Source organism: Rhipicephalus sanguineus, chromosome 2 (assembly GCF_013339695.2).
Source record: "Rhipicephalus sanguineus isolate Rsan-2018 chromosome 2, BIME_Rsan_1.4, whole genome shotgun sequence".
NCBI lineage: Eukaryota > Metazoa > Arthropoda > Arachnida > Ixodida > Ixodidae > Rhipicephalus > Rhipicephalus sanguineus.
The window spans coordinates 63,175,195-63,202,441 of NC_051177.1; the positions used below are offsets into that span (position 1 = coordinate 63,175,195).

General features: G+C 47.4%; 1 protein-coding gene across 4 annotated transcripts in view; it reads right to left on the minus strand.

Moving 5' to 3' along the window:
* The window catches only part of LOC119383107 (zinc transporter 2), a 93,198-nt gene that overhangs the window by 56,512 nt on the left and 9,439 nt on the right, over positions 1-27,247 (minus strand). The window contains exon 1 of one of the 4 annotated variants that reach the window (XM_037651102.2): positions 2,635-2,916. The exons of 1 other annotated variant lie outside the window; for it this stretch is intronic. In XM_037651102.2, the coding sequence (XP_037507030.1) occupies positions 2,635-2,792 (158 nt within the window). In that variant the 5' untranslated portion in view covers positions 2,793-2,916. Of the gene's footprint in view, positions 1-2,634; positions 2,917-14,564; positions 14,584-20,110; positions 20,285-27,247 lie in introns of those variants that run through there. 2 more of the 4 variants (XM_037651103.2, XM_037651105.2) reach the window with 2 other exon arrangements.

Here is a 27,247-nt window from a genome sequence, read left to right on the forward strand (position 1 = left end):
TTAGGCGCTCTGTGGCCAAAGTTGGCCTTGCGCCAAAAAAATCTACTGTCATGACCATCATCATCACTTATCTACTGACACGTGGGAAAACTTTACGACATTCGGTGAAAACATATTCAACCGAGTGAGTTCACGGAATTCTGTCGCATTTGATTTGGGACCGAATGCGCAGCCTTGAAGCCTGGGAAGCAGATCCCTAATGACTCGTGATTTTCTAACATATGTAATTACAGATCATCTAATAAAGAAAAAAAAATAACAATTACGCTGTCCCCTCACTCCTTCATGTCTCCTTCCATGCTAACCTTCGTTTATCTCTTTGTTTCACTTGGCTAGCTTTGTTGTAGTATAATGACGAATTGTGTGAAATGGCCCCAAGACATATTTTTACCTAAAAGTTGTTATCACTAGAAACTATTACGCACGTGTCAAATGGAGGTTCTCTCAGATTCGTTTCTTCTCTCAACGATCACTGCACAGGACGCCACGGTCACACTCGTCATTTTGAGATGACATTCGTTTTCGTCGGGCGATAGCACGCAGGGAAAATTACATAAAATTCACTTAATTTTATTAGATGAAAATTATGTTAGATTGCCCGCGTGACGGGGTTATTAATTACTCTTAACTGAGAAGCAATGCACGATCACTTAAGAAAGCAAAAGAGGTATAATTAAAAGTTCAGCAGTGCTGTAAAGGAACCCGCTTGTTCAGAAGTCCTTAGAAAGAAACACAACGTGATGAAAACGAGCCTAATCTGTGCAGTATTCACTAAGATTGTTATGATCGCCGCTAGTAAATATAACTGAAGAAGCTTCTAGACAGCGAATAAACGGGAACAAACCTACATAGAAAAAAACCGGAATGCAGGACAAAGAGAGAGAGAGAGAGAAGGAAAGACAAAAAGGTCTTGACATGTCTGTGGAACAATTTGACGTGCACATTAATGTATCTACAGGACAACTATCTTTCTTGTCCTTTTTTTTTTTAAACTTCGCCTCCACTGAATTGCGGGATTGAGCCCACAACCTCAAGAACAGCAGCTGAATCACAGCAATTCTAGGACTCCATTCTCATACATTTCTAACACCTTTCAGTTAGAAAAACTCATCTTGTAATGCTGCTTGAAATTCACTGTATTTGTACCGATTTTTTAAATAACTTATTTCGTGCATTATGTCCTCCTTGGTTCCATTATGTGTTCGATTCATGTAGATACTGTTTAGTAACTGCGCACACATAGGAAATGATAGGCCTTCATGAAACGCCTAGTTCAAAGTTACCACGAACCGGTCACAAACGCCTCAAATACGCAGGTATATTAGGTATACAAAAAGTGGATCTAAACCAGAGAAAACACACGAGCCAAACAAAGCCAAACAAGAAGAAGCGACATCATGTGCGCCCACGTTAATTAAATGTCCGTACGCACTCCTCAGTAAAAATACTATTCGCAATGCCCACGAACTATACATATGACGTGATGGCTGTCCGGATGAGGATGGACACGTCTTCAGTATAAGGAAAGATGGAACGTTTCGACGCAAACCACGCGCCTGTTTCGCTGGATGAAGTCATGAGCCGTACTGAAGCGAATATCAAGATCGAAATACTCGCCCAAATCATAGAAAGCGCTAAATGCTAGCCACCTCATTAACTATTCGCCTCGGTGCGAAAGGTTATATTTCAGCTCCGTGACCGTGCATGAACGATTCTTTGCGAAATCGTGTGCGTGCTAGAGAAAACTGCATGATGTAGAATTGACGTATGAATTAGACGGCATTCCAAGGCACAGCCGTAAGCCCTCTCCGCAGCCTGGCCTGCACCGGCTTGTATACTGACGCCGGCGCCACGCTTAATCATGTTTAATCTCAATCGGAATGCGGCTGCTGAGGACTTCGCGACGCGGCTTGGTCGTAGTTCACGATAGCCGTGGAGCGAACGCAGCCCCGAATGACTGAATTGTCTCTCACACGAATCGTAACAACGTTTTTCTGACAAAGGATAAGGCGACTTTAAATTTTAAAGTATCACCTGCTTATTACGAAGACCCTTATATTGTTCATTTATAAAAGACGACATAGCGAGCTCACGCGACTCTCCGCGTGCAATGTTATGGATTTTACGCACTAGATAATATGCACATGATATGTACAAGCGAAACGGCGTGAGTTTCAACGGAAATGGTCGGACATTAACGCTCCACTAACGTACGTGGCTACATAAAACCTCGCGGAGCTGAAATGCGTTGGTTGTGGGCCATCATTGGCAGCGTGATTTTCCCAGGGTACTTCACCACGTGTTTACACAAAAACTTCGCGTCTCTAAAGAAAAAAGCAGATTTTTCTTGACGCGGAGGCCCGGTTTGTTCACTGATGCACGAATCATGCAAAGTCGTAGTAGTATCTCTTGTTAACTAACGTGTTAACAATCAGGCTAGCGCAGCCGAACAAGGGAGCGGCTGCCGCTTTGCCGTCTGCTAACCCTCCTGCCGGGGGTTCCTCCTGAGATCCGCTTGGTGGCGTAACAGTCTATGGGCATTTACGGGCATTTATGGGATTACTACGCACGTACGTACACAAATTATACTCTTTAGAATGCAGCTACATTAATTATTGTGTAGTTTCGACTTACTCGTGCTTAAAGGACTGCGTCGCTGCGCATTTGGCAGGTTCCAATGAAGACGACGGCTCGTGGCACACAGCTGCGCACTCGGACGGTATGCAAACGTCGATGCTCAGCGGTACCGACTTCTTCACGAGCCACGAAGCGCTCAGCATGCGTCGTCCCATCGTGCTGCTACAGGTCGTGGTGAACGTCTCGCCGAAGAGTCGCTGCAGTCGCGCCTCTCACAAACCGCACTATGCGGACCTTAGTCTGATTCTGCGATCTCGCAGTTTGTCGAGTCGCTACGCTCACACGTTCCAAAGGAAAAAAGAAAAAAGCTACGACGCGAGTGACTCAGTTGCGCACGTGTCCGAGGCCGCCGAAGAGCAATTGTTCGGACGGGGAGACCTTTCAATAGAAGCTCGGCACAAAGGGTAATGGAAGCTAAATATGCGGCGCAAGGCTGGGACAAAATTTAGCTGTTTTTTTCCCTCTCTCGCTATTATTGTGCCAGCTGTTTTGCTCGTTCTTACGACGCTCCTTTGACAATCTATAGAGATAGAGAGAAAGAATAAAAGAAAGAGAGAGTTGCCTCGGTTACGAGGACGGTGCGTAGAGAAGCACAGTCTAAGGGTGCAGAATGAAAATAAATAAATAAATAAATAAATAAATAAATAAATAAATAAATAAATAATAAATAATAAATAAATAAATAAATAAATAAATAAATAAATAAATAAATAAATAAATAAATAAACGTAGTGCAAAGAGAAGTGCTGAGGTCAAAGTTTCTCATCCCGCGTATTGTCTTACGATGATTCATTTCTTGATCTTCCAATGTCTTTTGCGCAAGGATGAGAAGGATCAGCGTGCGCAGGTTTGCTGTGTGAAGTTTAACCAGCCCGTTTCGTCTCGTATGAGATCGTTTTATTCATCAACCCTTCCATTCTTATCAAGATTATCTTCCTTCATCTCAGAGAAACACCTATCCTGCTGTCTTACAAATGCACAAAAGGCTGCACCTCCGTTTCCCTGTTATTTTGTGCATGCTATTCTCTATTTCTGTTCTTCCCGTTCTGTAACGTGGTAGAATTTCGGTAAATTAACTTTGGTCAACCACTTTTCTTTTCAATCTTCTCTTTCTCATGTCCTTACCCTGCGCGCAAGGACACGACATCGAGGAGGAGGAGAAGTAATCTTGAGCGCAGCGATTCCGAATGGAGTGATCAACTCGTGCGTGCACTTCAAATCGCAGCCCTCTTCGGCACTCACCGATTTTACCTACCAATCTCCAGTACACTATTCGTTCGGGTCGGCATTGAGCAAATGCGCAAGCCACCGTTCTTGCTCATTTAATTTGCATGGCGAATCGGTCACGATGTTCCGGCTGCAAATACAGGCGTAAACACTTCGAAATTGCTGCAGTGCGCCAGGCTCCCGCAACTCCGTCGTGGGCGTTGTGGGCGGGCTTGCATCCAGCTGCCTTTGCTAAGTGAGCTTTGTGCTGTTTCTGGATCTTTCGGGTCCGTATTGCGCATGCGCACACCGCTCAGAGTTCGCAGAATCTGGCAGTTTAAGCAGGGTGCCGAATGTGGGAATATTCCGCCGCGATATAAGCGATAAGCTGCTCTTTCGCTTTCCGCTTGTTGCTACCATATGTACTACTACCTGTAGTTAATCATGAAGCAATGACATATTTCATTTCATTTATTATACCTCTAGGGGCTAGAGTCATTACAGAGGGGTACTGGTAAAAATAAAAAAATAAAAAAGAGAAAATGAAAAAAAAAACAATGCAGAAGAGACAGCAAGTTAAGTAGAACTTAAGCATACAATTTTACCTGTAGCACTGCGGAACTGCTTGTGATCATTAATGTCCACATTGTCTGGGGGAAGGATTGTTCCAGTTGCGTGAGGTATGTGGCAAAAATGATTGATGGACGTACATTGTGTTGCATGAAACGAAGCCGGCTGGTCAGTGCGACGGGACACACAAAACGGTGGAGGGGTGAGGAGATCGGGAAGGGCAAGAAGACGGTATGTTTTACAGAACGAAGCAATACGCGAATCTTTTCTGCGCGACGACATTGATGGGAGGTAAATGTTTATAGGGCCCTCATACATGCAGTCGCTCCTTAGCCTTTTTTTTTTGTTCGGGAAACAATTCTGCCAATGACCAGCTGCAAGTACCGCGCTACAGCGCAGCTACACAGCTTTTGTGTACATATACTACGAAGTCATGAGTTCGATAACTTGCTTCACTGGCATCATTCCAATTATACATGACTGAACGCGAGGTAGAAAAACAGATGCCCCATGTGATCTATATTTCAGCGCTCCAGGTTTGAAGAAAAATTCGCTTAGTTGACACTGGTCAGGATTGAACCGCACCGTAATGCGACCAATAAATTACTCTTATACGCTTGTCACTTTCACAAAGGCCAAACACTTTCAGCACGTGTCCGGTTTTCTAAGCAGTGTAGTAAAGCGCGGTGATTTATAACACATCGACACGAGCGCAGCTGTGAAATCAGTGGAAGATCGCCGAAGGGATTGTTCTGCGCACGACTGTCTTCTGTGGTGTACTGCACCGATAAGGGAGCAACGGCGAAGATTTCTGCGAAGCAGGCGCAGCCGTTCCTGCGTCAATCCTCTATTGTCCCGTCACTATGTGTAACAGCTATACCTTTGTGACGCTTAAAACACGTGCGCACAGAAGTTCTGCGAATTTTTTTTGTAATGGGAACATCAAAGCGGCAATAAAAAAAGAAAAGCGGGCTCCGAGAAGGAAATCAATGCAAAAACGACGACTAGCACGGAAGAATACTTGCCTCTGGAGAGTAACGAGTGCTAACCCCAAATAGTGTAAAGCAGTATTAATAATAATATCTGGGGTTTCACGTTCCAAAACCACGATATAATTACGAGAGACGCCGTAGTGGAGGGCTCCCGAAATTTCGACCATCTGGTGTTCTTTAACGTGCACTGACATCGCACAATACACGGGCGTCTCGCATTTCGCCTCCATCGAAATGCGACTGCCGCGGCCTGGATCGAACCCGTGACTTCCGGGTCAGCGGCTAAGCACTACTAGCTGTACTGAGAACTACTGTACCACCCAGGCGGAAGATAATTTAAAAATTTTGAGGACACGCTTGAGCTTCTTCGAAATCTTAAGCGTAACGGGGCCCCGAGCGCATCGCCTTCAAGCGTGCCGAAGAGAAAGGAACATTTGCGCGCGAAACACTGGCCCTTTCGAACTATCCTAGGATGCCCACTAAAAGCACAGTTGCGAAGTACTACCAACGCCATAATTCTTCCTTTTGCAAATTGGCGAAGTACCTACTATGCGTCCGTAAGGTGCCACGTGCGCCTGCGCAGCTGCACACTTTGTAACGGGTGGGAAGCTTTAAACCACCTAGTCAATGCGCAATTCACGTGCTTGAATGCCCGGTGCGATTCTACGATTCTGCCACGCAATATTAAATGCGTTAAGGAGACTTCTCCCACTACATAACATTCTCATAGCGTTTTTTTTTTTTTTTGCGAAGCAGTTGCAAGAACTAGCGTGGCTCCGTGGTGAACACCTGCATTAAGTAGCGTAACATCGCTACTTAATGTTATTAGGTGTTAACGTTGACGTTCTTCCTAACAACGAATTCTCCCAGGAATTTCTGGAGTGCTAGAACCTATATATATAGTTGTACTCCTCTTCTATTGCGTAAAAGAATAACACATAGCAAACGTGGCTGTTTGGATGTTTTTTACCTATATTTTATTTCACACTATAAAGTTGATTCGAAATGTCAGACCTGGCGTCATCAACTTTGTTTTGGCGCTGAAGACAAAACAACATTTGTTTTTGCTGACGTCTTATAAAACCAAGTATTAAATAAAAGCCGTTACCTCGAATACTGCGATTGTTTACTTCGACTGAACTGGCGTGTGGTAGGCGAAACGACGATCGCGAGAAATTGATCCAGCTTCTGTATTGTGACGTCATAGTGAATCTAACTCCCGGGCAGTGGCGTAGGCAGAAATGTTTTTCGGGGGGGGGGGGGGCACCTCCTTGATCCGACATTGGGTCTGGGCAGATAAGTGGGGTCGAGTGTCATTTTGCGCTCTGTACCCCTTGGGGAAAAAATCCTCGGGGGGGGGGGGGGGGGGGCTGGCCACGCCACTACTCCCGGATATACACTGAAACCGCCAAGGTGGCTCCATGTTCGCGAAAAATCACATCACGCTAAAATTTTTGGTAAGACAAAATCTCAGCCAAACATAATGCCGGTTATATTATTAGCAATGGCGGTTGACCTATGACAAAGGGAACTTACGAACGAAAAAGGTTTGCGAATTCGGGCGTAGAAACAAGTACGGTAGCAAATGTTTTTTAGCGCACTCTAGCGCATGGCAACAACACATTTTCTGGGGTTTATAGTGTTCCAGACACTACTACACGCATATAAAACACGAGAGGTGAAAAAATGAGACGACAATGGTTTGTGGGCAAAAGGAAAATTGCAGTAAGGAAATACGCGAACGATGTGTCACCGCCGAGATATAGAGACGTCAGCACCATTCGCCTTCTCGTGTTGCCTAATTTTAGCCGTTTCTGTTACTTTTACATGCAATATGTTGAATAGCCGGGGCATCCGACAGCAGGTATAATACTTTCAACGCAGCGGCAAAACAAATAAAAGACCGGATACAAATACAGTGCTCTTGCGTTCCTTCTGCGCAGGTGCGACCGCGTCTAACGTACTCGGAAACCGCTTGCACAACCGCTCCAGCGGGGTTGCTTTGACCCCGATGTCGACGATTCTTCTGATTTAAGACATCTTGGCGCCAGCCAGCGTACGCATTGTGAAAGGGCGGAGGAAAAACATTATAAAGAGATGAGTCATGCTCAGGAACGCCAGGAAATAGATTCCAAAAGATCCAAATTACTTCAGCAGTTCTGGCGCAGAGAGAAATAAACTGAACATTTAACCTTTTTATGTTATTGTCCAAGCGTCACGGTGTCGCTAGTTTTCGGTCGGGATCTGTCATTCACAGAAGAACGATAAGACGCCGAGCGTCGCCACACATATGCCGTTGGAATATGAATGAAGTGATGTATATTCGTAAACATAATAATAATAATATCTGGGGTTTAACGTCCCAAAACCAAGACATGATTATGAGAGACGCCGTAGTGGAGGGCTCCGGAAATTTCGACCACCTGGGGTTCTTTAACGTGCACCTAAATCTAAGTACACGGGCCTCCGACATTTTCGCCTCCATCGAAAATGCAGCCGCCGCGGCCGGGATTCGATCCCGCGACCTTCGGGTCAGCAGTCGAGCGCCATAACCACTAGACCACCGTGGCGGGGCTATATTCGTAAACATGTTTACTTTACAATTTTATTGTCACAAAGCTTGAACAGATCTATCTATAATATTGTGCTTCAGTTGGTACAATATTCCAAGTATAGGAAGTCGAAGAAGCCGTGGGTGAACATTTAAATGCGCACTAAATAATGCGCAGTAGCAAAACATTTCACCGAGTCTTTCAGGAGCAAGCATCCTAACATGAACACGAAGGAACTACGCCTGCCATAAAACGGAGTGCGTCGGCCCAGTACACTGATGATGCAGCCCCAATACGTTCATCAGCAAGTCGCCGTAATACCTTGTTGTTGATGGCGCGCCTCGGAATCGAACGCTGGTTGCGCGACAAATTGGGTGACATCCACCTGACTTCCGGTAAAAGTATGAAGGCAGATCTTTTCAGCCGGGAAAGATAGTCCAAGCGTCGATAAGTGGCACTCGGCGATGGAGGTCACACCCACGGTTATCCGAGCTAAACGTTTCTGTTGGTACCCAGAGATTCGAATGTGGATAACTGCGTACACTGGCAATTTAAAGCCTACTTTCAGTGCGTCAGGAAGACTGGCCATGACAACGTCAAAAATCAATGGTGATAGGATACTTCCTTGCGGTATACGTCGAGGGAAATTCGTCGCTCTTCGCCGATCATGTTCTCAAGCGCTTAACCCGGACACGGAGATCTCTGAGAAATGAGCAATTCGTGTACAATTTGAAGGGCATTTGCGGAGGCACCCACGGTTTGGATTCTGTTGACGCCTATCTGGAGCACAGAGACGTACGATGGCAGTGTCCATAAAAGCGGCGAGTACGCGTCGAAAGGCAGTCGACACGGTAATGCTCGATGAGGCTCAGTAAGTCCAAGACACGCTTGAGAACTCAACCGTTGTCCAAATTTAGTCATACACGAAGGGAGTCTTTTTTACTCTCTCAAGATACCGAGTTAACCATGTAGTTGTTAGTAGTTTAGTCTATTTCGATACACATGATGTTAGTGATACTGAGCGTTATTTCCGGACTATTTCAGATATTTCCGGCATGATTCCTTCTGCACTTGAGCCCTGGCACAGCCCACGCTTTCTTCCACGCTTCTAGGATTTCTCATGCGCTCTAGACGGGATCCAAAAAGTCAAGGTTAGTATGTATTCGTTCGTATGGTAGATTTAAGAGCATCTGATTGACGAACAAATCCTGAACCAGAGTGTAATGTCTTTTCAATTTGCTAAGCGCCAGTCCAAACTCACAAAAGTTGAACGGCACATCCATCATGATTGAAACGGTAGAGGGTTCGCTTCCTGCTGATCGTCCAGGCGCGTATACGTCTGCGAAATCTTCTGCAGATATTGTAAAGTTTCTTATTCCTAAAGCAAGCGCTTCGAATGGTCTGTACGACTGAATGTTTCCGCGAAGGCTGTTGACCACTCCCCATATCATTATCATGAGAGCAACAGCTGGTAATCTCTCACAGAAAAGCAGCCCATTGAAGTCAATCTTTTTTGTGTGGCGATGGTCCGATGGATGACATCACGTTATCAGTTGCCGCCTATACCACAATCGCAGAGTCAACTGTTGCCCTTGTAGGCAGTACATAGAAAAGAACTTCGCTTGGCGATGGCAGTTTTTCTGATGGCTTAAAACAAGAAGGTTACAGCAGGAAGCTGAGTGTCTTCTACTCCAGCTTTTGGCATTCCTTGTTGACAATGGAATTTATAAACAGCGCTACGACGAGGCACAAAATTATCGCAGATTTTTTAAAAATTTCATTGCGTACCGACAAGCCGGCGTTAACGCACTTGTTGACACAGCTACAGCTTGATCATAAAACGGCGCACCCACACCAAGACGAATTGAAAGAAACCGACTACACAAGCGCTACCGTCGAAACGTATACCGTTCCAAAAGCCGAAGCGAAGTCTCTTGTGACAACTTGAGCACAACGTATCGAAGACATGGGCCTACATGTCTATACAGATCCATAGCAACATAGCGGCATTCTGCATATCATAACTTAACGTGTCAATGTATGACCGCGTCGATTGCTTAGTCTCAGAGAGCGCAACACCGCGGCTCTACGAAAAATTGTGGACACATTTTGCCCAAGAAGTCGCAATGCTATTGGACTCGTAGTCGGCGTTACAGCTATTATATCATTGCCCTGCCTTTAGAGAAAACAGTCTCCGGCGCCGATTTAAGATCTCGAGGGTTTGACGTGAAATTTCGATTGATGACATCCCGCATAGGAATTGGAGGAACTGAAGAAGCCGACGTTTATGCACGCGAAAAGATTCGACCCCCCCCCCCCTTTATTTTAAAAAAAATAATTCCGATCAGAAATCTTCTAATTAAACAAAAGTCCAAATTATTCTCTTTTCTATATTTTAAATATTTTATCTTAGTTACCCGATTCTTGACCAATCCCCCAGGGTGGGTGTGAGCCAGAATTTCAGGATATACATCTACGCTGCCATGAGCTCCAAAATTGAGAGCTCCAGATATTTTTCAGGACACTGCGCAAACAATCCACGATCCCTTTTGGGTAATAAAAAAAAATCTGTATTAAGCATATCTTCCAAGGACTTACTCGCGAAGAAGCTACCCGTTCGTACCGCATTGAAAACAACTCCGCGTACAACCCTGATCCGGGCCATATAAAATAGTACGATGCGCTTCCCTGCTTTGTGTCTTCCATGGTGACATCGGTGACATAAAGAATTTCATCTGGCTATGCCAACAGTTTGGCACAGAAAGAACAGAGATGTTCCCCAGCCTGCAGAAGAAAAAGAAATGTGGATTTATGCACATTCGAGCTTCGCAGACGTTGGTTTCCCCGGAGGTCTCGCGGCAATGAGGAAGAGTGTGCAGTAATTGTAGAATGCTTTTTGCGAGACATACGAGTAGCTACGCTTATCAACGGTTGGTGACGCACCCCTGCTACCACAAGGCTCAGACGGAACAGTTGCCAGATATGTATTGCAGCTTACCCGGCCTGCTGCGACATGCCCCCCCCCCCCCCTACCACCACCACCACAACCAACACGAGGCGACATCGGATTTCAGAAGAGAAAACGGTTGCGCTTTATGTCGCACAGTCTTCGAGGAAACAATCGCAAAGCCAAGTATTAGAAAGATTTCGGTAGCGAATCGTCCACAATCAAAAACGGAGCCCCAGCATTTACTTAACCAGTCGGAGGTAAAATTTGTGCCGATGTTTCATAAGCTAACAACTTCAACAAAATTTTGTATAAGGATTGAAGAAAAAATCTCTAGTGAAGGTAGCGTGAAAAAATGGCAGGGGAGTTCACTCTTCTTTTTCAGATGGCGAGAGCCCACTATGAGAAATAAAAAATTAACTTCGCCTTGGTCGAAATGCGGCTTCCGTGGCAGGGAATCGAACCCACGCCCTTACATTTGAGAGCGCAAAGCCAACACAACGGGAGAAATGGATATCTCACAAAGTGGCTCGTACTATTTTTTAACAAATGAACACCACAAGCACATGCATTCTTTTTAACAGTCCTTGTGTTGTGCTAGCCTTCCTTTGTTACAGACCCGTGCCGCGTCTTGCCTAAATATATTAGCTTTGATGCACGAATAAGGTGACAGCAGTGATTTCACGCCATAAGTAACAGATAGCACAATACGAACTTTTTTTTTGCCTCCTACAGCTCTATCAGAAATTATTCAGCATACATTACGACACTGACGTATATGGCTACGCGGCAGACGTGAATAGCATTAACGCGCATAGCCGATAAAATGTATGCCTGATATCATTCCCGCCTCTTTTTTCACGTACGCACTCAAAAGCTTTTTCGAGGAGTCCTCACGGCCCAACTAAAGATTGTGATCGTTTGAGTCATGCATAAAGTAATCCGCGAGAACTTCCGACCTATATTTGTCTCTGCAGTTTTCGCAAAAATACCTGGGACCGTTGTAAGCACCTTCGTCTTGTTCGCGCTATCTTCACTTGGGCTTTTTTCCCCAGCACAGGGTAGCCAGCCGGTCTAAGAACTGGCTAACCTCCCTGTCCTTCCGCTTGTTTCTTCCTTCCTTCTATACAAAATTTTGTTGAACTTGTTGGCTTGTGCAACAAACGAAAAACTCTTACAAAAAACGACATATATTGTGAAGCTTTGAGCAATACACGCAGCAATTAACATAATATAACTTAAGCAAATAGCGTCAGGACTATCGTTTTTAAACTTCATATCCACGGCCGGAAAAGGGCCCCCTACTTGTACCGGCGCTGTTCGCGATCTGGTAACCCGCCACGTAGGTCTAGTGGTTACGCGTAGTGCTCGACTGCATGCCGACCCCGAGGTCGGGGGATCGAATCATGGCAGCGGCGGCCGCATTTCGATGGAGGCGGAATGCTAGAGGTCCGTGTACTTGCATTTAGGTGCACGTTGAAGAACAGCAGATGGTCGAAATTTCCGGAGCCCTCCACTACGGCGTCCCTCATAATATAGTGGTTTTGAGACGTAAAACCCCAACATTTATTATTATGTTCATGATCTGCTGTAAGCGAAACTACTGCTTTTTGTGATATTCCTATCGATTTTTATAGGTCAGTTTAATCTGTCTAACGCCTTCCAGTTATGGGAGGCACAGCTCGCCAGCTCTGACCCGGAGGTGCAGCTAGCGCCTCTGGGTCACGCCAGGCAGGCGGCCGCATCCACTGGAACCCTGGACTAGGAACCCCACCCATCGAGCTCATAGCCCCTTACCCCAGACCCGTATCAATAAATTTCTTCTTCTTCTAGTGTCAAGTGAACGACACAGCTTCCCAACTACTTTATGTCACAGTGTCAACAATTATTGCGGCCAAGCACTAAACCATACATGAACCCTGATTTTCAGATAAGAGACTTCCCGCTGTGCTCAGATAGTGGATATCAGGTAGGAGGCAAGAACCTGTTCATTCTTTCCACACCGACACTGTGACGCAATTGCCCCACGTCTCCATGCAATCAGAAAAGCATTCTTTCTGGCTATATCATCATCATCAGCCTGACTAACGCCCACTGCAGGGCAAAGGCCTCCACCACGTCTCCCCAATCAACCCGGTCCTGCGCTTGCTGCGGCCACGTACGTTATCCCCGCAAGCCTCTTAATCTCATCTGCCCACCTAACTTTCTGCCTCCCCCTCGTGCGCTTGCCTTCTCTTGGAACCCATTCTGTTACTCTTAATGACCAGTGGTTATCTTGCAACATGCCCTGCCCATGCCCGTAGCCGTTTGTTCCCTGGCTATATATGTGTCGCTTTTGCAGATAAAGCGCTTGGTTCCAAGTCAGTGTTCTGTTCCCAAGGGCCCAAAAACCCACCCCAACCCAGCACACTATACACCACACCATACTAACTGAACCTCGTCGCAAGTCTCGTATCGGCCAAACACCATCCGCGCTGCGCCCGACGCTGGTGCATGTCAAAAAAATTCCAGGTGGTCAAAATGAATCCCGATGTTACCGACCACGGCGTGCCTCATACACACATCGTGTAGTTGGCTTGTAGAACCGCTGAATCGCATTATTACTTGCCGTGGGCACAGAGGACGCAAGTCGGGGAGAGTTGTTGGAGCGGCGATGGGCACAAGATGAACTAATAGTGACGACGCATAGATTTCCGTTAGAGTACTGCTACGGCTCACGGAACGTGTCCGCACAAGGGTGACACCACCCGTCCAGTAGCCAACGAGAAACGATAGGAGTAGGACATGTGTTGCACCGGTGAACCGGAAAAAGACGAAACAGTCAGCCCACATTCGTGGTACGCGCAACAACGAAAAACACACTGTGAACTGTTCGTCAGGCGCGAGTAAAGCGGATGCTCAAGAGATATCCAAGTACGCTGTGTTTCTCGGGTTTCTTATCCCTCCACTTGACCCTGGGTAAAAAAATTATCTGCCACGAGCCCTTGACCGCGCTATCATTCAGGCAATCTTAGGGGGGCAGAAGCTGCAGTGGTTCTATATATATATATACTGTCGGTTGCGAGAGGCCAGCCTATAGAGTTAGTTCCTCGAATCTTCCTGTTTAAGAATCGAGCTTTGGGCCTTATTTCGCGCTGCGGGCGAAATAAGAGCAGCATGCTGAAAAAACACGGAGTTCAACGCGCTCTTGTCAATGCGTGAGCAATCTGCCCTCGCCGTTCGAATTGTTGCGGCCGGCGCCAAGCTCCTCGTAGTAATTTGTGGAGTTCTACGCGCCAAAACCACGATATGATTATGAGGCAAGTAGTAGTGGAGGGCTCTGCGGGACAACGAAGCCGACAGGACAACTGACCCTCTGCAATTGCCCTCTGCCGACAGGACAAATACCTCCGCAGGACAACATATAAAGCACACATGGGCAGTTGTGCGCATAAGGAAAATTGATCCTTTGCGAAAAATGTCACGCCAAACGTGCATTTTTCTATGCGACTGTTAAGGGGCTGCTTAAAATGCCGACGAACGTGACAAAGAAGATGCCGATGCCACCCGAAAATAGCGCTCGGTGAAAGGCCGCCGCCTACAATGGAACTTTAAGCTTACGCATCCCCCGAACAACTCTCGAAGAAAATTTTGCGCCTGTGAGCTTCGCTGGTCACTTACCTTCACGCAGTGAAATGACACCGAATTTTTTTCTTCACATATAGTAATTTCATGAAATTCAGTGCTGTCCTGGCTTCATGTCCTTTCGCACTTGGAGCCAGCAGTACTTCAGGTCGAGGTCGCAGCTACAATGTTTTCGTTTAGGGGCCTCCGCCGCAAACGGGGGACAAGGCGGCCAGCGGTATAGCCCGAAGCACCGTGGCCGAGGCGATATATAGTATTCAGTCTAACATGCAATGTGGGACACCTTTCCAAACGAAAGGTCAACTAGTTGCCACTGAGTGCCTATAAAATCTATGACGTCATGGCGACCTGATGCCATTTTCAAAATGGTGTCTCCGGCTGACATTATATTTGTCGGCCCCCACTGACATTAAGAGTGACCTTATTTTTACAGCTCCAAATTATTTTGCTCTCTTCAGTGTCCTTTTATGCACTTCCGCTTCCCGAAAAATGTCAGCACTATTAAAGAAGTTATACTCTGGGGTTTTTGCTTGCCGAAACCACAATATCATTAGATGAGGAACGCCGTTCGACTCCGGGCTCAATTTCAACCCCTGTGGTTCTTTAAAGGACACCGCAATCTAAGCAAGCGGGTGTTTCACTTCTATCACATATCGTCAAAATGCGGCTGTCATGGCCGGGAATCTAAACCGCGCCATCGTGCCTAGAGCTGCGCAACACTTCAACCGCGTAACTATATGCCACTCACGATGTCCGCACTGTCAATCAACGCTGACACATTCTAAACATCGCACGTTTCACGCACGTACCACCTTGTTACAGCAGCGACGAAGACGACGACGACATCATGGGACGAAATGTGCACTGCGCCGAGCCTCAACACCAGTCGCACGCCGCAGCATCTACACAGGCGTCGAGGACGTTCAATGGACCCTGATGGAACGACTCCCCGGGAGGTGCGCTATGATCGACGCATACTTTAACAACAGGAGCGTAATGAATCCAGCTGGTGCTTGCATGAAAGCACACTGACTTCGCCGCAACAGCTGGGGTCGTAGCTCCCGTTATTGCTGTATACTACACAGACGCTGCGAACATGGTTATTTTGCATTTTCTTCGGGGGCGCCGGTGAACAAAGGGACATCTGTTTTTGCTTGTCGAGGAGAGGTCTGATTGATCGATGGAGTCTTTAAGTTATAATCAAAGCGCCAAAGGAGGATATCAGAATTAAATGTTGCAATGTCCCAACATGGGAGCGGCCCGCTGAGTCGCTCACTTCGGGATTTCGCAATTAAAGATTTGCATCTATCGATGCCAGTGAAGTGTTCCGAATTAACTTAGACCACTTGTAATTGTTGTTGCGCAGGGCCGCCTCCCACCTGGCCGAAGCAGTGGCTGAGCTCTGGGCCGTCCAGCAGGCCCGCGGAGCGGCCGGCAGGCTTGGACTGACGGTCCCGACGTGGGAGTCGGCCGCTGCGCGCTGACGCGCGCCTTGCAGGACCTCAATAAAGTTTTGCAACCAACCAACCAACTTGTAATTGTTGTTGTTTTACGTGCCAAAATCAGAACATGGTTATGAGGCATGCGCCGTAGAAGGGTACTCAGGATAAATTTCGACCACCGGGGGTTATTTAACATGCACCTAAATCTAAGGAGACAGGTGTTCTTTGCATTTCGTCCACATCGAAATGCGGCCGCCGTGACTTTGAACCGAACCTGCGCCCTCGAGCTCAGCTCCGCGACACCTTACGTTCTGAGCTACCACGGCCGCTACCTTGCGATTCTTCAGCGGCAGCTCATCACACGCGGTATTTGAGCGTATTCTGAGCTACCACGGCCGCTACCTTGCGATTCTTCAGCGGCAGCTCATCACACGCGGTATTTGAGCGTATTCGCGTAAGGCCTCCGTTGAAGTACGGTCACCGAAGTTGTAGGATTCGAACCCGTTCGTTTCGTGCCTATAGCGACGAAGCGTCGTTGCCACTGAGCCTATATTTGACTGGTGTATATTTGACCAATGCATCACAGTAAAGGTCTCCTTCGGACAGTGCTGTCACCTTGTCCTCTTCCTGGGTGGCTCGATCTATCTCCCAAAGCACCGAACCTTACAGATCTATCAGTCTGCCAGTTGTCGAAGTGTCTACGATATATCGAATAATCATCCATTTACCACGCTATCCATTCACGCACCCGTATGTTGCAGGGAAAGTACTGACCGTGGCTGTGCTGTGTAGCTCTGGCTGCGCGAAACTGCTTGTGCATGCAGCGGCCGAGGAACGGCGTGCCTTGTTGCCACCATTGAATTCGGGCAGTTTTCCTATACTACTGTTGTGATTGGCATCGAACATGAAAAAGCAACAAAACTGGCCGACAATTCAATCATCTGATCGGTGATGAATGAAGACAATTGAGAATTTCAAAAATATTTGAACATATTGACTGCCACATTGTATTCCTCAATTAAAATATTTATTTTTGCTTCATATTTATATTCGTTTTGTTATTTCTGTATTTTATTTTAATGTTTTACTTCTTTATGTTCCGTTTGTTTACTTTTCTTGCTTTCCTTGCTGCTTATTTCGGACATCGCTCATCAGCGTACACCTCGCTGCAGAACGCCGGTGGCAGAGGCCTGCGAAGCTATTGCCTTCAATAACTGAAAGAACTGGGATTGAAGGAGCGTACCGCGCCCATTCGTTTGCTGTGATGATCCTGTTTAAATATCACTCCCACCCTGCGGAAGACGGACACAGTAAAGTGTTTATGAGCTCTCTATGATCGACACCCACATAGAGAACTACAGCGCGGGCAGACAAAAAATAGAAAGTGACGCGAGGGCGTCATTCATATTTGAGACCAAGAATATAGCACGACCTCGTCACGCGCGTTCAGTCCGTCTGTGTGCAAACGTGCAGCCTGACGCAACTGCAACTATATGAGTACAGATCCGAGTCTACGCGCGAGATGCCATTTTCCAAAGATGTTCACGGGCACTTTAGTTTACCAAACCGACTGCTCTGTTTTAACTCATTCAGCAAAAATACTGGGGTAGTCGCCCTCGAGGAGAAAGTGCAAGTACACACGTCTAACCTATACTGCTTCTAACGAAAACTAATGCCGCGTACGCTTACTTAGTGACATTCGATTCCAATTAGTGACGAAGGAGGCCAACCACATTTACTTGCTCAGCAAAGTAGCTACAACTGTAAGCGCGAAATTGTGAGGCGTGGGCGCTCGTCTCGCTCTATAGTCAGGCTGTAGCTGCATGCTGCTGTGGTTGTACGTGCGGCTGAGTGCGCAGGCGTAACATCATCATCATCATAATCAGCCTGACTGCACGGCAAAGGCCTCTCCCATGTTCCGCCAATCAACCCGGTCCTGCGCCTGCTGCGACCGCGTTATACCCGCAAACTTCTTTATCTCATCTGCCCACCTGACTTTCTGTCTCCCCCTCACGCGTTTGCCTTCTCTTAAAATCCAGTCTGTTACTCTTAATGAACAGCGGTTTTCTTGCCTACGCGCTACATGCCCTGCCCATTTCTTTCTTCTTGATTTCGACTAAGACGTCCGCAACACCCGTTTGTTCCCTCTGCTCTCTTCCTGTCTCTTAAGGTTACACCTATCATTTTCCTTTCCGCTGCTCGCTGCGTCGTACCCAGTTTAAGTTGAACCCTCTTTGTAAGCCTCCATGTTTCTGCTGCGTAGGTAAGTACCGGTAAGATGCAGCTGTTATATATCTTCCTCCTGAGAGCACTGTTTTGGAGGTTATGTGCAGCGGGTGCAAAGGCCGAGCTGACACGTCCGCTGGATCGGTGTGCTCTAGTGCCTCGATGTTTTGTACGATGAAAGGCGGCGCTCGCATCGAGACACCCTTGCGTGCTCTAGAGTTACTGAGCACACTAGAATATCCAGTACATATTAAGGGGCACATTGTAGAGTTACTCTAATGCGCTCTGTAATATGTGCTCCTAGTGAGGAGCTCACCACGAAAGAAGGTAAGGCGCGAAAACGCGGGCACAAGAGAAGGGTTACGACAAGAAGACACAAACATCACACACCTTAACTTCTGTCGGGATGAATTCCTTCCAACTATCTCAACTTTTTGTCGTTCTTAGAGTGGGACGTCACGTAAGATCAAATTCTCGAGACGCCTGAAGCGAGATGTCACGCGCGGTCGGCGCTTCTCATCACGCCAGTCTTGCATGCGACGCCGAGTGTCGCCCAGTGAGACAGGTGTCGTGTCCGCATGTGCACGGCCGCTGCGCTTAATGTACCGGCCGTAGCATGTGTGACGCGCAGCATCAGGCTTGATAGTTTAACTAGTAAGCGAATGCGGGCCACTGTTTATATCGCCCATAATACTGCGGACATTATACTTGGTGCTGTTATTGATACATCGCTGGCTATCATTGTATCAGTTTTTTATTGTTATTATTATTCCGTTATCACTGAAATATGCCGCCCTCTACTGGGAATTGAACCACGCAGCGTCCATGCGCAAACCAGAAGTACGCCTTAAGGCCAAATAACAGGTACGTTTGCGCAGACGGTGTACACGGATAGCTGTGCCACGTGACGAAGTAGCTTTGCCCTGCAGCATGCAGCGCGACCGATGGATTCTAGTAAAATACAGACTGCGAATTTTTTAGAAGTACGATCAACAGCCGATTATGAAGCGATGTCTGCCATGGCCCCTGCAAGAGCCCGTCTAGCCAGGAGTCAGCGCGCGCTGGCGTGCGTCTCTAAATGACATAATTGTTTGGGTTTTACGTCCCAAAACTACGACATGACTATGGCAGACGCCTTAGTGGAGAGCTCTGGAAATTTCGACTACCTGGGGTTATTTAACGTCCACCTAAATCTAAGTACATGGGTCTCTAGCATTTTGCCTCCATCGAAATGCGGCCGCCGCTGCCGGGATTCGATCCCGCGACCTTCGGGTCAGCAGTGGAGCACCATAACCGCTAGACCACCGCGGCGGGCGGAGGGCGTCTCTTGAATATATACGTAAAAACCGCGACTTCAACACGAGGCGTATAGTCGCAAGCTTGAGCACATCGGCAAGAATATGTATACATGTGGTCTTCGGGCTTCAGTGATTAAAGATGAAGCTAGGAGACAGCTTCAAGGCTGATTTACGGCAAGGGAGCACCAAGGGCAATCTCCAGTACGGAAAGGGAGCACCAAAGGCAATCTCCAGTAACATAATTGTTCGGGTTCAACGTCCCAAAACCACGATTTGATTATGAGAGACGCCGTAGTGGAGGGCTCCTTCGACCACCTGGGGTTCTTTAACGTGCACCTAAATCTAACTTACACGGGTCCAAATTAAATGCAGCCGCCGCAGCCGGGATTCGATCCCACGACCTGCGGGTCAGGAGTCGAGTGCCATAACCACTCGACCACCGTGACGGGTAATCTCCGGTAATCTCCAGAAGGGCGCCTCAATAATGAAGCTCTTAGGATTGATGTCAGGCGGCGTGGCCGCTATTGAGGCTTCCGTCTTTGAGTAAGAAAAATTTCAGAGTTCGGGTCTTAGCTATTGCGTTCGCCTAAAGCAAAGCAAGTGCTAAAGCAATTACCTTTGCAACCGGCTCGATGACGACGCCGTTTTGATTTTCATGCCCACTGTGCCCTTACAGCCCTGGAACGTCTTGCGGGAATACGGAGCAAGAAATCTCGTCGAGCGTCGAAGTCGTCGCCTGCTGGCTTTCTGCGCAAAGAACTGCTGCAGTTCAACAACGTTTTCAGATGTGCGGTACACTATTCGCGTCGTCTATGCAGCTGCGCACTTGAATCGGGAGACATACACTGCGGCAGCACGAGATTCATGGCGATAAAAGTTCGCCTATCCCAACACGCACGGCAGACGTACCTGCGACATTTCGGCGACATCGCTGAGCCAAGTAAGGCCGACAGACCCATGCAGATGTGCAGTCGCACCTACAGCATAGAACGAAAGAATCAGCGCAATTTTTTTTTCTTCCGGTCATGAGTTGGATGTATAAACACCTAATACTCTTCCCTCCGGACCAAATAAATGTCTCTCTTTCTCTCTTCCGGCTTCGAGAGGAAGGCCTTGTCATTAAAGAGGCACTGACGCATAAATTTAGCTTGTGGCGTTTTTTTTTTCGTTTTTTTCCCTGCAATATGATGATGGGGGCCTATAGTCAAAGCCCGGCACACAGCTCGCTGCAGCGCGCGAGAGATAATTAATTACAGTTCGTTTATTACCGACCACTGTCACTTTCGGTTTGGAATAGCTCCGATATCAACAGTAACTCTAGCCGTCGAGTGCAACAAACGCCATCAAGCGTGTGAAGCGTGGTAAACAAGCTCGACCTCGTGAGCACACAGAAGTGTGACGCACTTCAGCGCTGCTTACATCACCTGCTCGGGTTCCTTCGCCTGCTGCATGTCCTGCGCGATGTCTTTGCCATAATCGTCGTCGGTGTCATCGTCGTCTGGTGGCAACGACTTTTTTGGGGCCGCCACACTTTCCAAACGTTCGCCGCGTGCACGGACTCGCGAGCAGCCTTCAAATAGTAGCCTGCTGGCGCAAGCGCGGAAAAAACGGCAATGGCGACTATGACGTCATCACTATAGGCCGCGCCAGCTCGGAGTGCGGCTGCTGTGGTGACGTCGAGGAAGTTGGGGGTCCCCTTCAGGTCACCTTAGATGATGTCAATGTCGCGAGGTGCGGTGTATAGCGCTGGATTGCTCACGCGAGCTTAAAAAATTCATGTAAGTTAGTTTCGAAGCAATATTCGCTGTTGAAATTTGGTAGATGATAAGCGCAAGTTCACGGGAATCGATCCGGCAGGCTATCTCGGCCGCAAAACATCGTGTCAGTGCACCTTAAAGGTAGACCAATTCACCTGCCTCCGTAGCAAATTTTGATTGAGCAATGCGAATTGTAAGGCGCCGTTTTCGAAGCATTTTACCGAAATAAATTTCCGGGAAGGTCAAATATTGGATGAGTTACCACAAACTGAGCTGTTCTGCCACCACACTACCATAAGGCGAGCTTCAAGGACCACGCAGGCACTGTGACCCATTACATCGGCAAACATCCGCAAGTGGCATTTCTCCTCTGCTTTCACTCATGCACTGGAATCCAAAGATTGCACCATATATCACGTGAGCAGTAAAGCCTCTTCTTTTTTTACTGTGACAGTAGTTTATACTGTTCGAAATTGGGTTTTCTTTGTCCGTTCGTCCGTTACACTGACGAGGATCCTTGTCACAATCGACGACACACATTTGGAATTTGGAATTTACCTTAGTTCCGTGCGATAAAGAACGTGCATGGACAGATGTAACACTCAGGCAATCAAACACACGCATCTAAGACCTACATCCAGGTTGTGGCTGATGAATCGCGTGCATAGGCGTGCGCAGGGTTCCCCAATAGAGGGGGGGGGGCAATGTTTCGTCCCCTCTCCCCCCCCCCCCCTTTCTGTTGGCCGAGTCCAAAGGACAACATGTTTGACAGTGGATGAAAAAAAAAAGAAAAAATGAAGCGATGGCGCGCTTCTCACAATGACCTGCCTTTAATCCCCGGCTTTCCTGAAAATGGGAAGTAAACAGTTCTTGGAATGGAATATCTGGCGCCTTCGGCCCGCCATTACCGTCAAAAACCTGCGTGGCCATACCTACGTAAACGTATCGAGCAGACTTTGACCCCCCCCCCTCGTAGGTGATTGGGGGGACGGCTGCCCCTCCCCCCCCCCCCCCTCGTGCGCAAGCCCATGACCGCGTGCACGCACCGTGTACTAACAAGCCACAATTTCTTGAAAAAGAAAATGAAAACTCACTCTTCGTTAGAGCTTCCCCAGCGCTGCAGTAAACTGTAAAACAATAGCACTGGACAGCTAGATCTAAGCTTTGTGCATCACACATAGTCTCAGAATAGCAGCGATGGTACATGTATTCACTTCCGGGTACGCACTTAAGGCTTTACGTTCACTTCCGCTTTCTACTCCCAACCTGTACTTGACTTTCTTCCGGTCTAGACCTCCGGTTTTTGCGTAGCGAAGAAAGGCCTCTGAGACAAGCTCGTTTCGAAATGGTCATCGACATCGTGGAAGTCATACACGGTACAGCGTTACTCAAAACAAAAAAAAACTTGTCGACGGCGTCGTCGTCGCCGTGGTGGTTCGTACGATGTCCTTGAGACGGGAACAGCTCGCGCTAGACACCGGGTGGTGACAGAACGGCAGACAGCTTTCCCGTGTCAACGAGCTCAGTTAGATGCAGTCCTGCAGTCCATGTGCAATTAGCTTTTTATAATCATGTGGATAATCGCTTATGGTAATCAACCATAGTAGTAAATTTTTTATCTGGCACATGACGAAAAAATGCACTCCATACATGTGAACATCGAACTTCTTTCGCAATCTTTTATAGTTTGCACGGATCGTACGTCACACGAGTGTTCTTGCATCCCGCCATCATTGCAACGTGACCGACGTGGCTAGGGATCAAACCAGCGACCTCGGGATCAGCAGAGCAACATGCCAACGAGCCTTCGCGGTGCGTGCCAGAGCTACAGCTAAGCGCGGCGCGATGCGCTGAAAATAGCTGCTTTCTGACCACGGTTCTTTTCCGGCGCAAACGTGAATGAGTTGTAGCTTTAAGTGCGCTTGAAATAAAAATGGGGCTTTTTCGGTACATTATGAACGCTGCTGATAAGTATATGAGAGACATTTTTTTAAACATCGGGTGGCAAAGCTTTGAAGAGGGCAAAGAGAAAGAATAGTATGTTGAAGTGACAAGCAACCGTCAGGTGAGCGACTTCACACTTACTTTATCGTTTAATGTAAACGCCTTCGTGAAATTATGGTACACCTACATGGGGAAACTTTCGCGCCAATAGATTAAGGATGATAAAATAGAAAAGTCACCATACACGTCAATGGAAGACGCCTTGTGCGTAAAGCGAAATAATGTGCAGAAAGGTCAACACCACCCACAAGTTCAAGACGAATATAGGAAACAAGGACGAACTGTCATAGAAATAGGTACCACTTAATTACCATACGCATGCCATCCATCATGTATGTTAATTATAGTGCCAGAGATATTCGATTAGCCCTGTAGCGATCTAATAGAAAAGTTCGCACTGCAGTGAACAAGGGCGGCAACAACGATCAGTGGCGCCTAACACAAGAGGAAGTTCAGCGTCGTGACACTGGTGAAGCGGTCGGCCACACATTGTCCCGCCGACGGCGCCTAAACTTTACTACCGCCCTTTTATACAGCACGGCTTTTATAGGGTAATAAAAAGGCTTGCTGTTAAGTATGCCTACAGTAATGGAAAATCAAACACGAGACGTTGCTGGAGCCAACTCTTTGTTAGATAAAGAGATCTGCCGCACGGCAAGTCTTGCTGACATGGCGACTCCAGCGACATCCCAAGTTCAGCGCTGCCTCCTAGCCTCCCTTGAACTTTAGTCGAGCATACCAACAGATTGTTCCGAATGGCCGACACATTTGTTGGAGAATATCTTGCAGAACCAAAGGCCCTTTGGCCGTTTCTGTCCGTCCGCCCATCTAGCCGCTTACGCTCTCGTGATTGTCTCCTTAACTTGGTATATATACAAGGTGTTTCAAGAAATGTGTCCAAAAATCTCAAAAATCAAGGAAATACGATATTTGTTCGATGCCTGCACAATTACTTCTGTAGCCGCAGGCATCTTAAGATGGCTAAGGACATCACTTGGGACACTAATTAAGAAAGTTAAATTCACTTTTTAATTAATGGAGTCAGGCGGTTTTGTCAAACGGAAAAATTGAAGCCTTCATGCGAAGAACCCATTGCAGCTTTGAGATTTCGAAAAAGCGGCCTCTAGTAATAATTGCGATAGTAATGAAATTCAGCCAAATTCAGCGGCGAAACCGAAACGCGGAAGAGCGCAACTTCCATATTCTTCTGAGACCTCCCATTCTGGACGTCTCAGAAGAATATGGCACTCTGAACGGACCACTCTCAAACATGCACTCTGATAACGTTGCTTGTTGGGCGAGTTGGAACGAGTCAGTCATAATGTAGTTCAGCGCTGTGTCCTTGTCCTCTCGCTCGTCTGTTGCCTGTTTTTTGCGCTGAACTACATTATGCACTCTGAACGGACCAATGCTCCGACGGAGCACTAGTTCACTTAAGATAAGGGCTAATTAACTGTCAGAATAATTATTGAATATTATTTGCTTGAGTTGACTGAAATATCGTGAGCAGGCGGGATTGCTGCGGCAGCTGCGCAGCAGATCACAACCACACTCCCAGACACCCAAGTCAAGCATCATGGTCGCCTCCTATTTTTCTACTTACGCAGGAGTCCCAGTGTTGCTGCCATTTTGATAATAAAGCCACACGAATCGTTCGCTGGCTGCCTTTTATGGGTATTTTCATTTTTGTCACCGCTTTCGGTGCTGCTAAAGCGGCGCATTCACCTGCATTTTCATTGTCTGGTATCCATGCGGCTTGAGACCCAGCAGAAACGTACGTACGTACGTACATACCCTCATTATTTAAAACCATCCTGTTTAAAATGTACCCAAGTAAAGGTTGGAAATTACATTTCAAATGCAGAGCTATTAATATACTGAATGAGTCAGTGTATAGGATTGCTTCTTTGTGTAGGCCGACCTGAGTTAATTGGTACACGAGCCTAAGTACACGGGCCTCAAACATTTTCACCTCCATCGAAAATGCAGCCGCCGCGGCCGGGATTCGATCCCGCGACCTTGCGTGTTCCTTTAACGATAAGTATATCCCTGTTCCACGAGGTAACGCACAGAGCGCTTGGGTCACGGCCGCTTTATCTCACGGAACGCGCTGCAAACCCCCTCCAACTTTTCCACCGATCAGTATAGGTCGGAAAACTCACTCATGAGTCGACTCACTCAAAGCTCACTCAGACTTAGATTGAGCCATGAGTCTGAGTGAGTCCGGATGAGTAATATAGTGGTGAGCTTGAGTCCGAGTGAGTCCGGTTGAGAAAAATTTTAGTGTGTCTGAGTTTGAGTGTGTCCAGTTGAGGAAAATTTTGGAGAGTGTGAGTCTGGTGGAGGCCTAAGCACGAAACATGACGGGTGCTGCTAGAGGACGGACGTGTTTTTCGTGGGCTCCGGAATGACAGCGTCAGATAAGTGGATTTTTTTTTTTGCATGATTCGAGCTTGTTTTTTTAGTTAAGCCACTAGATTGCAGCTTAATAGAGCTTACAACTTTGTACTGTTGGTACAAAGTGGTGTGACAGTCGCTTCGGGTGTTTTTTTTTTTTAATATTTGTTTGTTCGGCCACCACGTGGCTGAAAGGTGCACGGGTGCTTTGAAGTGTAACATACTTGCGGAGTATCAGCGGAGTTTTGTGATATCATTTGGCTTTAAGTGTATCTAATCCGCCGCGCGAACGATCTATAGCCATGGTCAAAAAGACCGTAAAGTGTTCAGGATGCGGAATGGGGCGGAAAATAGAGGTTTGTGAGGATGAGACGACAGAGAGAGCTGACGCCAAGTGTAAGCAATGCGAGTTAGAGGCGAAGATGGAAATAATGATGGCCGTCCAGAATGAGCTCATGGTGAGAATCTCCGAGCTGGAGAAAGCGGTGGCGACAGAACGGGAAAAAACGATGGCTATGGCGGAAAGGCTTAAGTCAGCCGAGGAGGGATTAGCAAAGGTAGCCATGCCAGCAAAGGTAGCCACGGGGAACAAGGAAGCAAGCGGCAGCGGGAACAATGGGGCATCGACCCCCACAGTGGTAGGCGCGAAGGGGGAAACAGGTTTGGAAAAGACAGGTGCAAGGGTCACAGGACCCACCTTCCGCGAAGTAGTCTTGGGAACGGGAGGGGACAAAACAACAGCAGTAGCACGCGCTAGTAACAGGTGCAGTGGCCAGGTGCGGGACAGTCCAGCAGAAAAGTCGGATCACGTGATAATCGCCGGGGACTCGAATTTAGCTACATGCGCAGAAGCAGTCAAGGAAAGGGTGAGAGGCGACAAACGAGTTTTAATAGGGAAGTTCCCGGGCCATAGGCTGGGATCAGTGATGAAACAAGCTAACGCAAAACTCGCAACTAAGTCTAATGGACGTAACCTCGTGATAATCGCGGGAGGTCTAAACGACGTCTTGAGTAACGAATCAGCCGAACTAGCGACCACATTGGCGAAAGGTGTCGATGACATGCGCGCCATTTCCCCTCAGGTGCAGATAGTGGTATGCACAATACCGGAGGTACCGGTGCGTGACGGCAACCTGCAAAGAGCGGTTGTCGACGCAAACAAAGAGATATGGCAGATGAGTAGAGAGAAAGGCATCGAGGTAGTGGAAATAAACAGAGAGGTGCACAGGTGGGGTGGTTTTCGAAGAGACGGAATACACTTCGACAGGAGGCTTGGCCATGAGGTGGGTTGGCGTCTTGCAGGACGCGCAGTAGCTTTTTTGGGGGGCACGCGGGCCCTTCGGTGCCCATGGTAGCTTGTAATGAGGAAAACAACCAGGGGGACTCTTTGACAGGTAGTATAGCGAAAAAACAGAGAAAAGGTAAAAGAAGGGAGAAGGCGCGTGTTGCAATTAGTTACATTAACATGCAGGGTGGCAGAAAAAAGGCAAAATGGTTAGAGATTGAGGGACAGTTAAACAAGGAACAGATAGGTGTTTATGCGGTTACAGAAACACACCTTAGAGACTTGGAAGAGCCACCACATATTGAAAATT